The following is a 13,503-nucleotide window of genomic DNA, read 5'->3' as shown; positions in this document are numbered from 1 at the left end:
TGCCTACAGAGCCCATTAACTGCAGCAGTTTGCAGTAAATTCACCTCTTATTTCATAACTTCACCCACGCAGAAAGTCTACTTGAAGTCTGCAGTTGTAGCCACAGAAGCATGCTCAAGGTTTACATGATTTGATTTTGATCGCAGTTATTCTTCTCAGGACTGCTGAGCTTCACCTGGCCCATAAATATCTTGGGTTTTTTTACTTCACACACAATGGCCACAACGGTTAAAGGAAAACTTCACATCACTGCGTTCCCACCTGGGCTTTCAAGAGCAAAACCAGACTTCCTTTATAGCGACTTTCCCTTCATCATCATTGTATTCCCCACCAGAACACGACCAGAAACTGAAACTAGGAGGAAGACTGACTCCTTTAGTTTTAGAAGAATCAACTCAAGGGATGAAACAGCTTAGAACCAGGAGAAACTCCCAACCAGGACTGCAGAGGAAGGAGACCAGCTGAGTAAGGAGGAAAACAGCTGACGAGGGAAGCTTGGACTGATCAGATACTGAAAATAAAAGCTGCGTTAGAGGGAGGTTGCATGTGCAGAGAAATTTTAATGACAAATTTATTAAATGCTGAGCACCAACGTTACGCTGAGACTCAGTTCTTTGTACTCCAGTCTAGGAGTTTTACTCAAGATTTTCTTGCGCACTGAAACAAAACCATCAGATGCAGTTTTCACCCCCAATTTTTAGAAGATGCCACTCAATTATGAGCAGAAGCAAAATGGAATATCTGCTCAGGCATTCAACAATTTCCAGTCTGTAATTCCGGCAGAAGATGCTATATAAATTCACTGAAAAGTACCTCAGAAGCTTGAGATTCAAGCATGGGACAGAACCAAAGAGGTAAAAGAGGCATTTGCAGGGCCCTGTCATTTCACAGATCTACTTTCAGATATGTTGCTTGTGTGAGCTGACAGGTCGTTGCAGGTACATTTATTTCAGAAAAGCATTTAACCCAGGAAGTTCACCTGTAAGGCTCTGAACAATTCCCAAACAAACTGCTTGTTTCAGAATGAAGCAGATCTCCATCATCTACAGGAAATTACTTACAATCCGACTGCGTTCGCAATATCAACTGCTATTTTACCTTGGGAATAAACACACTCCTTCAGAAGATTACTGACGTTATGAGCACTTTTCATCCTTCTGACAATAATTTCTGCTTACATTTACAGAAACATGAATCCATACAAACTACTGAATTCAGCAAAATAACTCTGGATCCTTGCTACGTGTCAGCTCCAAAAGTAATGCCTCCTATTTATTTCCAGGGAAAGGACAACAGCTACAAAGAGCACAATAACACCGTTTGTTATCAGAGGGGTAACAACCTTTCCCATGAGGAAAGGTTGAGGGAACTGGGATTGTTTAGCTTGGGGAAGAGAAGGCTTTGGGGAGACTCATTGCGGCCTTACAGTACTTGAAGGGAGCGTATAAACAGGAGGGGAACGGCTGTTTGTGAGGGTGGATGGTGATGGGACAAGGGGGAATGGTCTTAAAGTGAGACAGGGGAGGTTTAGGTTGGATGATAGGAGGAAGTTTTTCCTCCAGAGGGTGGTGAGGCACTGGAACAGGTTGCCCAAGGAGGCTGTGGATGCCCCAGCCCTGCAGGCATTCCAGGCCAGGCTGGATGTGGCTCTGGGCAGCCTGGGCTGCTGGTTGGTGACCTGCACACAGCAGGGGGTTGGAACTGGATGAACGTTGTGCTCCTTTGCAACCCAGGCCATTCTATGATAGTTTGAGCAAATTCTCAGTTTCAGTAAACTATTTTTCAACACAGTCACCATGAACACCATTGCATTTTCACCAGCAATGAACGAGAGCCTCCACCAGCAAAGGTGATCCACTGTTTCACAGCTGCTATGATGGCATCGCTGCTTGGAAAATGCTGCCCACGCAGCCCGTCTTTATCGGCTCAAAGCATCGAATGTCAACGGCTGTCATTTTTTCCACATGGAGGAATTAAATTCCACACCTTCGCTTCATACACACCTCCAGGCCATTCTGTCAGACTGCCCCTCTGCTGCCATCTGTCACACAACAACAAAACATAATGGGATATTGGTGGAAGATTCAACCTCTAGTGCCACCCCACCAACATCTGCACCTGATGTCGTGGGCCAACATCATAGAATAGGAGGCATTACTTTCAGAGCAGCCCTCACAGAAAGGAAAAGAAGGTTTCTCAATCCAAATAATGAGAAGACATGCCCAAGTTTTCCTTATGAAACACCATCTGTACGAGTGCTATTCCTCACTGATAGGTAATTTTTATTGTTGGAATTGTTGGAATACGTATCTGTGGATACATCTAGGAAGTAAAACAAAACTGGAAAAGTGCCCAAGCTTCCAATCATATGCATTTTAATTCAAAATCAAAAGTGAAAATGTTTGGTAAAGGTTGGCCGTGTCATTAAAACAAAGGAGCGGGTGCTGGGTAGCAATTCCTTTCTTGGTATTCTGGTTCTCTTCATCTAAAAGCTGAGAGTTACAAAGTTTATCCGCCAACAGAAATGAGTCTTCTTTTGCTGAAACCAAGGAGAGAAATTTGGGAAATGTTAAATAACTTTTGCAAAAGAAACAAGTAGGATTATTTTCAGGATCACACTGTTGTTTTGGTTGTTTGTTTTTCCCCGAGAGCACTTTAAACATGTCTGAACACTGAAATGCAATGGTCTTATTTTCCTCTTCCTAGCAGCATGTTTTTGTTCTGCAGAAACCAACACCATACTCCATCAGAAGAGGAAGTTGAGTCCTTGCATTGGTCTGCCATTACCCAGGAAATCTGTGAAATCAAGGGTTTTTACAGAGAAAAGAAGAAAACGCATCTGTGTCTTCTCAGTGCATCACATCTGAACAAGTTCTGGGCTACGAAAACCCAAGTTCCAAAAAGATGAAAGCCCAAAAATCAAAGTTTGGAAATCACTCAAAAAAAACAAGTTCTTACCACAAGCAAATGATTCACCTGAGGGCTCTTGAGATGTCATTCCTTGACACGCTAATAACTAAACAGAATGAATAAATCAGCACCACACTCATTCAAGACCGAGTATTGATTCCTGAAATGTACTGTCAGCAAGAAACACCTGATCTGGAGACATCACCAAATCTGACAGCAATCCCAGAGGAGGCAAAGAAACCAAACAACACTGACGGCAGTTAAACACCATTACTAAGAAACACTTGTCTTTTATAACAGATAACAGATGCTTTATTTACTGTGTCGTGTTTAAGTAAGCAAAGCTCTGTTTCCCAACACATGAATCAGGATTGTGAACAGACAGAAAGGGGAAGTCAACCACCAGCTTTACCATCAAAGCAGCAGGCGGTTATCCCTCAAGCCAAGAGAGCTAATGAACATGGGCACTGGAGGAAGCCATCAACTGAAATACCTCTGCACAGATAGAACAAGCATGCTCCAGATCAAGCCAAGAACGTCAGGGCTCACTGAGCTGCTCCAACTTTCAGTGGCAGCAGAAGCGACTCTGTTGCTCACAACTTTGCCACTTACATATACTGTTCTCTCAAATTCTGCCACTGATATCACACACATCAGACTGGAGGACTTCTTCCTTCTCCCTGAAGGATATTTTATGCCTCACTGCAGGAGTTATTTGGGAATAGTTTGCTACCTCTCTATACATTTGAGCACTTTCTTCCCACCCCTACCTGATCGCCATTGAACATCTCTCAGTTTCTGATGCAATGGAAATGCAAACAAAGCCAGGCCCCATCAGCCACACATCCTTCCTCATCAACTGTTGTAGAGAATTCCTCCTCCTTGGGGATTCCTGTACATTTCAGGCATGTGAGGTTGCTCCTTTTCTTGCTCATCAATACGCATGAAGACAAAACTCCTTAAATCACAGTTAGAGGACATATAAGAGCACAACTGCCCCTAGGAACGGAAAACAAGCTACCATGGGGTGCCTGCAAGATTATTTGGACAGCTTTGTGGGTAAGGACATAATCCTGGAGATAGGGGTACACCACTGGGAATCCTATCCTTTACCATACCATTTTGACCTGCAAAAAACTCCCCCCACATCGCAGCTTACATTCCTGCTTTCGCAATCCAGCCCTTCTTTCCACACTCCCTTCTTTTACGCCCTCTACGTCTTGCCACACCTCACTTACCACTTCCTACCATATACATTCCCACAGTCTCACTTTTGCTTATCCGGCCCTGGTCAACCTCACATTCTCCTAACCACAGCCCCAACATCCCAAGCACTGATCTCTCCCTCAGCTTCCCCCTAGAAGCTCTGGCTTCATCACAGCTCTGGCTGCTGCAGACTCTAGTCTAAGTGCAGAAGCTCCATTAACACTAAATAACTACAATTTTTCAACCTGTAAATAGATGTTTTCCTTCGTAATTACTCTCAGATGCCTTCTCAGCCACTGTCCTTCATGAAAAGGCACAGCATTGTGGTTTGCAATAACATTTACTGCAGGACAAAGATACTGTACAAAACCTTAGCATATTTTAACTCATTAATCCACACCCACATTACTCATAGCACATTGTTCAAGAATTGCATCTCGTAGTTATTTATAATCACTGTGGGCCAGATAAAACTTCCTTTGCTAATCTTTTGGATTGAGATTCAGTCTCGTATTCAAAGCTAAAAGAATAATAAATAAATAACCTGGTTCTCAGAAAGTCTGACCTCACTTTCTAGAAATGACCTGTCATTCCCTGCATTACTGTTGTTAAAAGTAAGCAAACTAGGATTTGTAACTTCGATATCTTGAATGCAATCAACAGCCACACTGCTCTGCACATACCCTCAGCACAGCAATTGTGAGAACACATATGAAGGGAAAACACTCATTTAGCTCAGCTGCAGATTAAACAGAACGGGAGCAAGCCTCATTTTCTTGTATGGTTCTATTTTTAAAGGCGAATATTATGAGAAACTTGACTATGAGCCACCTTCTTACTAGAATATGAGGCCACCAGATACATCCATAGTCAGGTGTCCCGATTAAAAACAAAAAGAAAACAAAAAACAATTGTTTACTCTCTATCACACGATCAGATCTCAATTCTGCACCACATATCAACAATATTAGCCATGCTCCAATTACAAAGCCTTTGCTGATTTGAATTGCAGATGAAAGGACAAAACCAAGTTGTCCACAAAACATATTTGTGTTTGTATGCTAACAACTATAAATACAACTATAAATTGATACAGCCAACTGCTTGGAATAGCAATAAAATGCGCACTGCTTAAGCTCTTCCGGAAAACTTGAGTAATGCTGGATTCCTTGTGCAAAAAGGATCATGATATAAACTTATTCTGCACAAATGTGGAGACAAAACTACATGTAGAGCCATGAGGTCATTCTCCAAGTTAATAAGCAAACCACATTTTCTGTTCCGAAAGAGTTCAGCCAAGGAAGTGAACTGAAGTTACCAGTATTTGAAGATGGAAACCAGAAGCAGCTCTCCCGCCTGTGAAAGTGAAATTTTTATTAGCAATAAGGGCACATGGGACAGCTCAGATTATTACCTCTATCTATCTCAATAGATAGACTTTAAGCCTGAGTACTTCTGGGAAGCTCCATCTGAAAGAGCATGTATGAACATAGGAAAAAACATTACAAAGGGAGAGACAGCTTGGGATCGTGCTTCAGAGGAAAGAATGTGATCAATTCCTTTCCCTTTACCCTAAATATTCAACCCAAAGCAAAACTAGTCAGTCAGGCCATTAATTTTCCATTCCAGTCACACAGTAAGGCTTCATACACTTGCAACACTGCTCCCTTGCTTAAAAACATCTAATCATACATTTGTTTTATAAAGTATTGGGGACATTAATTAATTAACACCGAACAGCAGGAAGCTGAAAATACTGGTGCAAACCCAAAGCTTTCTGTGAAGTTTGCTCTCACCAATAAACTTGATTTAAAGTTTATGAATGCAATTGCAAGTCAAGATTACACAATAACTTCCAGAATTCTTAAGAAAGGAATTTATCTTTCAGGATTACTGGAGACAAAACACGACGTCTGTTTTATCATTTTTAGATAAGGAAAGATCATATCACGAAGTTCAAGCAAATCAAACCATACAGAACAAATTGCTTTTGCTCTCAAACTGTTCTCCACAAAGATTTTTTGCTAACCTCTAAAAACTTTGGAAAAGTAGAGGTAAGTGTAACTTGCAAATATCTGAAGGCATTTTCTAGGTTTTTGAGTAATAAAATGTGCTTTTCCAAGTTTATAATGGCTCTGTAATGTACCCTGTAGCTACAGACACTGAAGATAAACTGGATTTTTTAACTACACTGTTGAGTATCTCAAGTTTAAGGCATTAGTGATTTGCATTTGTTACGCTTCACATGTCTGAAAATAAGCATATCTGTATGCTTCCCATTGAACAAGGCCATTCATAAGCTAATTCCTTGCCCTAGCATTCTCAGATAACGGTACATTTCTGATTTGCTTAACTGAAATGGCAGATGAACCCTGCACACATCTGTTGCTATGGTTCTTCTACTTATCCAGTCCACATCTCTTTAAAAGCCTTAGGTAGGAAAGCTCCTGCATCTGCTTAGAAGTAGCTGCAAAATGTGCAAAGTGAAAAGCCATGAGTTTGTACAGTGAAGTAAGTGGATTGCTTGCTCATAGAGATATGGGACTACAAAAATTAGAAGAAAAATCTCCTCGTTGGAGGATTTATTTTTGAACAAATTGTTTCCACTCCCTGCCCCCATCCCTTCCCAGGGCCAACAAGTCAGTGGTCCACAGCTGAGGCAGTAGTATTTACAAGTGAAGCTGCTCTGCAATGTCCATGTTTGTTTTGGTCCCTCTGCTGAGAAGCACTGCTTAATCTGAAGAGTGTTGAGGAGGTCAGGTTCAAAAGCTGGTCAGTTCTGGCTCCTCCTGACACTCTGGACACCAGGTTCTGGAAACGAAGACATCATTAATCAAACAATGCCAGATAAGGGACTGCTCCTATTTTGCTGAAGACTTGGGGAGCTGAAGACTTGGGGAGCTGAACAGGCTTTTGTCTACACACTGCTATTATCCAGTTCCATTTGCTTTTTTTTTTTTTTTTTTTTTTTTTAATTCTAGTTCACAGAGCACAGGGAACAACCTTTCTTTGGAGATATGAGAAAAATCTTCCAGGCTTTTTCTTTTGCTTAGCCATTGATGATTATCATACTCTTCAGAGAGTCAGAACAACACTTCCTATACATGTAATTCACATCTCCACGACTGTTTACAAGCTATCCTTACCAGGTGAGAGGGAATGGTGAGGTTTCTCTTTCAGTGAAGCTTGCAGATCCAAACTGCTGACTGTGGGGTCACTGGAAGGAATGGCATTTTCCCAGCCAACCAGGCAATGCTGTGAGAACATAGAAGAATGCAGTATGGCAGCGTTTTCTAAGTATGCCTCCACAGGGAGACATTGGCAGGTTAATTAATTTCTTGAGGAGCTTCATATGAAAAGAGAAGGTTCTTCTAATGCAGCAAAACTTCCACCTTTCTCTGGCTAATTATTTCTGAACTAATCTCCCACTTTGCGAACTCAAACACCTGACCTCCTTCAACTGGTCTCAGCTGACTCATCCTGTTCACCAAACCTCAAACCAAGCTTCTTCCTACCTCTTCACTACAAGGCAAGGCTACAGTACCGCTTGCAGCATTCTCTAGCAGCTGGTAGACAGGACCAGCTCTACAAAAACAGTTTCAAATCCAACCTTGCCACTACAAATTTGGCCTGATCCCTACACAATGTGGATTCTTGATAGAAACCTGTCTGTTAACTCTCTGATATTAGAGAACACTCTCAGGCATGATGATTGAAACAGATCAGCTGAATGATGTCCCAGCAGTATACACATGGCACTTTCTTTTCCTCAGCATAACGCATCTGAAGATAAGTTATTTATTTTATGCCAGTTATATGAAGGTGTGAACTCAGAAGCATGCACAAACAGCTTTTCTTGCTGTGTCAGTAACCCAGATCAGAACCTCACCCACCAGACACACTCCAGAGATCATTCAGAGATCATGCCCAATCTGGGTTGTGCAATCAGTATCTGCAAGAAGGCATCAACTTACCGAAGGTAATGCAAGGCTGTCTGCTGGTTCAAAGCTTTTCCTGCAGTGAGCTTTGTATTTGTAGGCAGGCATAAGAGTAGACCTGGGAATGCTTACCCTGCAACAGGGGGAGTAATTGCACACATGCTCCACAAGGCAAAGTAAATTTACATACCTTATCCAATTCAATGACCTAGTCCCAAAAATGAACACAGGCAAGCAGCTCATTAGACACTTTAAAAAGTACATTCTGATTCTAGACCAAATTCAAATACAAAAATAATTTCTCACCACCTTCAAAACTATTTCTGCTTATGGAAAAATTAGTAGGGGGATTTTAAGCAGGAGATTTCTCTCAGCCTTGACAGCAACCATCTGTGGAACCATTTGGACTCTTTTCTACCCATTGCCTCCTGAGATCTGCATATGGCAAAGTAACAATCGCCATCTACCTGACATAGGCTGGCTCTTCCAGTGTCTCTGGGGGCTGGTGGGTACGTGGGACCTTACATACAGGACAGGCAGAGTCTGAATCCATAGGAACAGGAAAGAGGCGCCGGTTTAATCGGTAACAGTAAACACCTGCCACAGAATAATGAAACATGACAGTATTTTTAGTGTGTCAGAAGGTTCCTCAACACTGGCAATATACAGCTGTCTTCTACTTCCGTGCAATACGTGTCTTCTATAGAAACAGTGCTGCTTTCCCTAAAGTATCTTTTACATTTCCTGCCCCAAATAAGTTCCTAAAAAGCAAAACCAAAACTCAACCCCATCAACTAAAAAAGAGAACTGCAGCAAGTTACAAAAAATCCTGACACTGATTTAGAGACAGTGCCTAGAAGGCTCGATTCTCTTTGGAGGAGGAAGTTGAGTATGGATTAGAAATCGCAGCTACAAATAACACACTATTCCTCCTCTTAAGCGATGCAGGGCCCACTCAGCATAACAGGTAAAGAATTCTCAGTTGTTTGCTCACAGAAACAGGGTTAGGAAGAAACACTTATGAGAGATCTGGTCTTACATTTATGGGAACTGGCTATCAAGTCTTGTTCAGGAATTATGCATTCCAGAGGCTCAGTCCTAAAGAAACACACAAGCAAACCAGTTAGTGACAGGAGTGCCTGCCCTCCAAACCTACCTTTTCCAAGCATACGTTTCTGAATGGGACACAAAGGTCTCCAGAGCCACCCCTTCCCACTGCTCAGAACTTCAAAGGGATTCATTGCTGCTTCTGCCCTTCCCCCTGTACCCACTTACTCCATGTGCTGCTCAGAGATACATGCTTCTTTGTTGGCCTGTCGAAACTCGTGGAGCTCAGCAAAATATTGATCAGATTTTTCTTCCACTGAAGAGTTTGTATCTAGAAGCCCTGAGAATGTCAAGGAAAGAGAAAAGTTCAAGGTTTTAGTGAATTTGAGGAAGCAACCACAGAAAGACTCAATTCAGAATGATCAAGAAAGCTAAAGGTGAGGAGAACCAAAGAGGATAAGGAGAAGACAACATCACAATATTAAGTCAGAGATTTCTGCTGTGAGCTTGGTTCCTCAATGCATCCATCCATTTTTGGTTGCTTGCTACCCCTCTAACCTTTGCCATTCGCTGCGTGGATTCTCACACAGTTGCCACTTCACTATTTCAGTGAAGCACAGTTCACATTTGTCATGGGTGAGGAACGCTGCTGACAAAACTTCAGCTCCTCTGCTGATCCCTGCTCTGCGGGCTCTAGGCCTGCAATTCTGCCACACTACAGTACTAATGGAGGGTAAATCATGTTTTAACTCTTGATATTACCACATCATGCTGAGAGCTTTGCTTCAGGTTTAAGATTCACCTGCAATCCAGTCGTAGCCCAGGAACGGACGCACGGACCAGCTACTCACAGGCACAGTGTGTTCTTCAGGCTCAGCTTGAAAAGTCACACGACCAGCTTCCTTCTGGGAAAAAAACCAAAAAACAAAACAAACCCAGGAAGACCTTCTATACATCTAGCATGAGATTCATAGATTCATAGCTACAGCTAGGGAGATAAATAGCAGTTGTTCAAGTAGGACAGCACCAGGTTAGTTTGAGGCTGAAATCTGTCTATAGCACTAACAGCAATTTGCTACAGCCCTCTGCCTTCTCAATTCATAGAACTGATGTTTTATATGTAGCATTCTCTTGACTCCTCCCCCCATCATTCTGACTTATGAAAACAAGCAAGTCTTTGGTTTCATCACTTACCTTCAACTCTTTGGACTGAGATGTCAGCAGGATTGATTTAGGTGTTGTGGCTTCCTTGGAGGTCTCTTCACTTTGTACTCTCTTTGCTGATGGGTCCAAATGACCCCTAAGCTCATTCTTCTCACTGGAACCACGTGGAAGAGTGGTCTGTCTTCTGTTCTTTTCACGTCCTAGAAGGAAGGAGTCTTCCTCTGCACTTCCTTGAGCATGGCTATCCCCAACCAGTCCACAAGTTTCTCTCTCACATGTAATGACTGCAGGCACAGGTATAAGATTTTTCTCTTTAGCAGGAAAGCAGGATTGCAAAACTGATTCCTGCATCCTCGTTTGTTGCTGCACCCCTCTGTCATTGCTGCTGTGTTTGAGTGATGAACAGAGGGCTGCTCTGGCTGTGCAAGCTCTGGGTTCCACAGACACCAACGTTGCAGGATCGTGCTGTGTGAACACACCATCAACTTGATTTTCCTTCTGTAAGAATAAAGACACTTCTACCACATTGCACCATTAAGAGTACAAGCATTTTTTATTAGGCCAATTTACTCAGCAAGAGAAGCATCAGCCTCTCAGCCTGGTCTACTCACCCCTTAAATTTCTGTTGGGAAAAACATAAAATCTTAATGTTATCCATGAGATCACTATTAAGTGTTTGGAGACGATAAGAAAGGGATTCATTTATAACTAAAGGCAGCTCATTCCCAAGCTGAGAAACTGCCAAAGTTTCAGCCTTTGTGCTCTGAAGAAACAAAAGGATTTTGTTTCATGATAATCCTTCCTATCTCGTGTTAAAAATCCTACATTCGTCAGGCAGCAGCTGATCTCTGAACTCTTTGCACTGAGAACACATCTGAGACAAGAAGACAAGCAACAAAGGTCTAGCTACTGTTCAGATGGGCTCTATATTTCATTTTCCACCAGCTGCTTCACGTTCTTGTGTCTCCCCTACAAGCAGAGCTACTGCCTACCTACCATATGAGGCCCATTTGATACTCAGCACTTTCAGCACAGACATAACACATACCCCTCTCTTGGGCAAGGGGACAGATGCTTCAGCAGTTGCTCTTTTACAAAGAGATGCTGGAAGAAGCGGCTTGCTGGGAAGACTTTTTCTTATCTCTTCCTGCTTCACTCTGAGCCTTTGTAGAAGGTCCTGGTTGGCCTGACGCAACCTGAGGTGCTCTGACTCCATCCTATGGATGTGTCCTCCTATAAAGCCAGAGGAAGGGTGAACTGCATGAATGGAGGTATGAACTGAAGAAGCAGACATGGGAAAAAAAAAAAAAAAAAACAAACAACATAACACTTTCAGATGACTTTTCATAAAAGTCACAGGGTTTGTTGGGAGTCTTGATCTTTGAACGTTATGTTTGAGAAATCAGCCAGCTTCAAAATTCTTTATGCTAAGAACCAGCACCGCTGCATACATCTCTGACCCCTACATGTACTCAAGTATTTTCTACCCAGAGACTGGCATATGATTTAAATAGAGGCAGGAAACTCTGACATGGAAAACAGTAAACATGAAATGTCACATGTCACAGAAAACCAGATGAAAGATGTTTCAGATATCTAGAGCAATCATACATGAATCCACTTTAGACTTATTTTCAGAATTCACAGTCTGATGATACCTAGACACTCACTCAACACACAAACAGTGAGTATTTCTCTTTTAGTACAGCCAAAACAAAGTCTAAAGTGTCCTCCACAGTCCCCAGGCAGGAAGACTTCAAAATGCTCTGTCTTTGGCAAAAGCTATTAGTCAGGGGCTCCTGTAAAACTATGTTTCCCTATGACCTCTTGTTCTAAAGGGTCCCTAAACCTTTTCCTAAAGTTCATCTGATTTGTTTTTGTTACCTTGGCAACATTAGGAACCAAACACACACACTGTACAACAGGGGGGGAGGGTTGGGAAGGAAGGAGTGTTAATAATTGAAAAACCCACAGCACGTTTTTGTTCCAGTTACAAGAAGGGTGCACAACTGGATGCCTTACAGAAATATCTGTCTTGAGACACTATGTTTCTTTGAGATGATTTAAGCAAAACAAAAGTTCTCATGGTATTCCTAGGACAGAGCTAACAGCATCCCTTCATTGTTGCTCATTAGAAAGCCCATATTCAGAAATTAACATTAGTCACAGGACTTTCTGGAAGGGTATTTACCACACGAGACCCATTCTTCGCACAACCAACATGAAGCTGCCGAGCACAAGCCTAAGGCTGAAGCTTGTGAAAGCGCTGTAGTTACAACATTTTGCGAAAGGGAGCTACACCTCGGGAACGAAGTAACCGCATCTCCAGCAACAGCTCCGCAGCGCTGCCCAGGCCCGGTTCCGGCAGCACAAACTGGGGCGGTGCTACTTTCCCTTCCCTCTTAAGAGGCCAGCCCGGTAGACTCGACAACCCCCTCAGCCCCGTGCAGAGCACCGCGTGGGAGCAGCGAGCTCTGACCCTCCCCGCGCCACGCTGCCGGGCCCACCTGCGCCGCACAGCCGGGAATCCCCGCCCTCGCTCCGGGCTTCCCCCGGGCAGCCCCGGACCCTCCGCCGTTCCCGCAGCGGCCTCCGGGCATGCGCGGGGACAGCGGCTCCGCCTCCCGGCGGGGACAAAACAGGGGCGGAGGCAGAGCCCGGCTGATGCTCTGCTGGGCGCGACCGGCGGCCCCAAGCGGCAAGGAAGGGAGAAAGCAGCTAAGTGTGAGAACCTCTTGCTGGAAACGTCCTTTTCCGGAACGGAGAATGCTGATTCACCGCCGCCAGTCTGTTAACGCAGTATTTGCTGAACGTTACTTCTTCGAATATTCTCGAGAAATCAGAGCCAGGCTTGACATTTTTAGTGTATCTTCATAATGTCAAAACCTCAGATCATTCAGCACCGTCGCTCTCTTCTTTTCACTGTGAAAACAGATTAAAGGTCACTACCATGTATGCAGTTTCCCACGGCAGTAGCACGTCACCCTCTGGAGGACTCACCTGGAGCTCTGCGTCCACATGAGGGGTCCTCAGTACAGCAGAGATGGAGAGGAGGGCCACAGCAATGCTCCCTGATGGAACGTGAGGACAGGCTGAGAGCTGGGGCTGTGCAGCACAGAGGAGAGAAGGCTGCAGGAGAGCTGAGAGCGGCCCGTGTGTCTAAAGGGGCTGTAAGCAAAAGGGGACAGACTGTTCAGCAGGGCGTGTGGAGATGGGATGGGGAAACGGATTCCTGCTA

General features: G+C 43.5%; 1 protein-coding gene across 1 annotated transcript; it reads right to left on the bottom strand.

Annotated features, from left to right (window-relative positions):
* Positions 1–2,358: 2,358 nt before the first annotated feature.
* On the bottom strand, positions 2,359–12,855 carry LOC122186503 (migration and invasion inhibitory protein). Its single transcript, XM_042883246.1, has 10 exons — positions 12,773–12,855; positions 11,314–11,498; positions 10,296–10,763; positions 9,904–10,006; positions 9,330–9,441; positions 9,094–9,152; positions 8,522–8,651; positions 8,091–8,187; positions 7,263–7,371; positions 2,359–6,927 (listed from the first exon to the last, which is right to left on the bottom strand). The coding sequence occupies exons 2-10, from the start codon at positions 11,479–11,481 to the stop codon at positions 6,890–6,892; spliced, it is 1,284 nt and encodes a 427-aa protein (XP_042739180.1). The 5' UTR covers positions 11,482–11,498; positions 12,773–12,855; the 3' UTR covers positions 2,359–6,889.
* Positions 12,856–13,503: the final 648 nt, after the last annotated feature.

This window comes from Lagopus leucura, unplaced genomic scaffold (genome assembly GCF_019238085.1).
Source record: "Lagopus leucura isolate 7727_CA_CO unplaced genomic scaffold, USGS_WTPT01 Super-Scaffold_100037, whole genome shotgun sequence".
Lineage (NCBI taxonomy): Eukaryota > Metazoa > Chordata > Aves > Galliformes > Phasianidae > Lagopus > Lagopus leucura.
The sequence above is the reverse complement of the archived record's forward strand: the minus strand, read 5'-3'. Positions and strand labels throughout refer to the sequence as shown.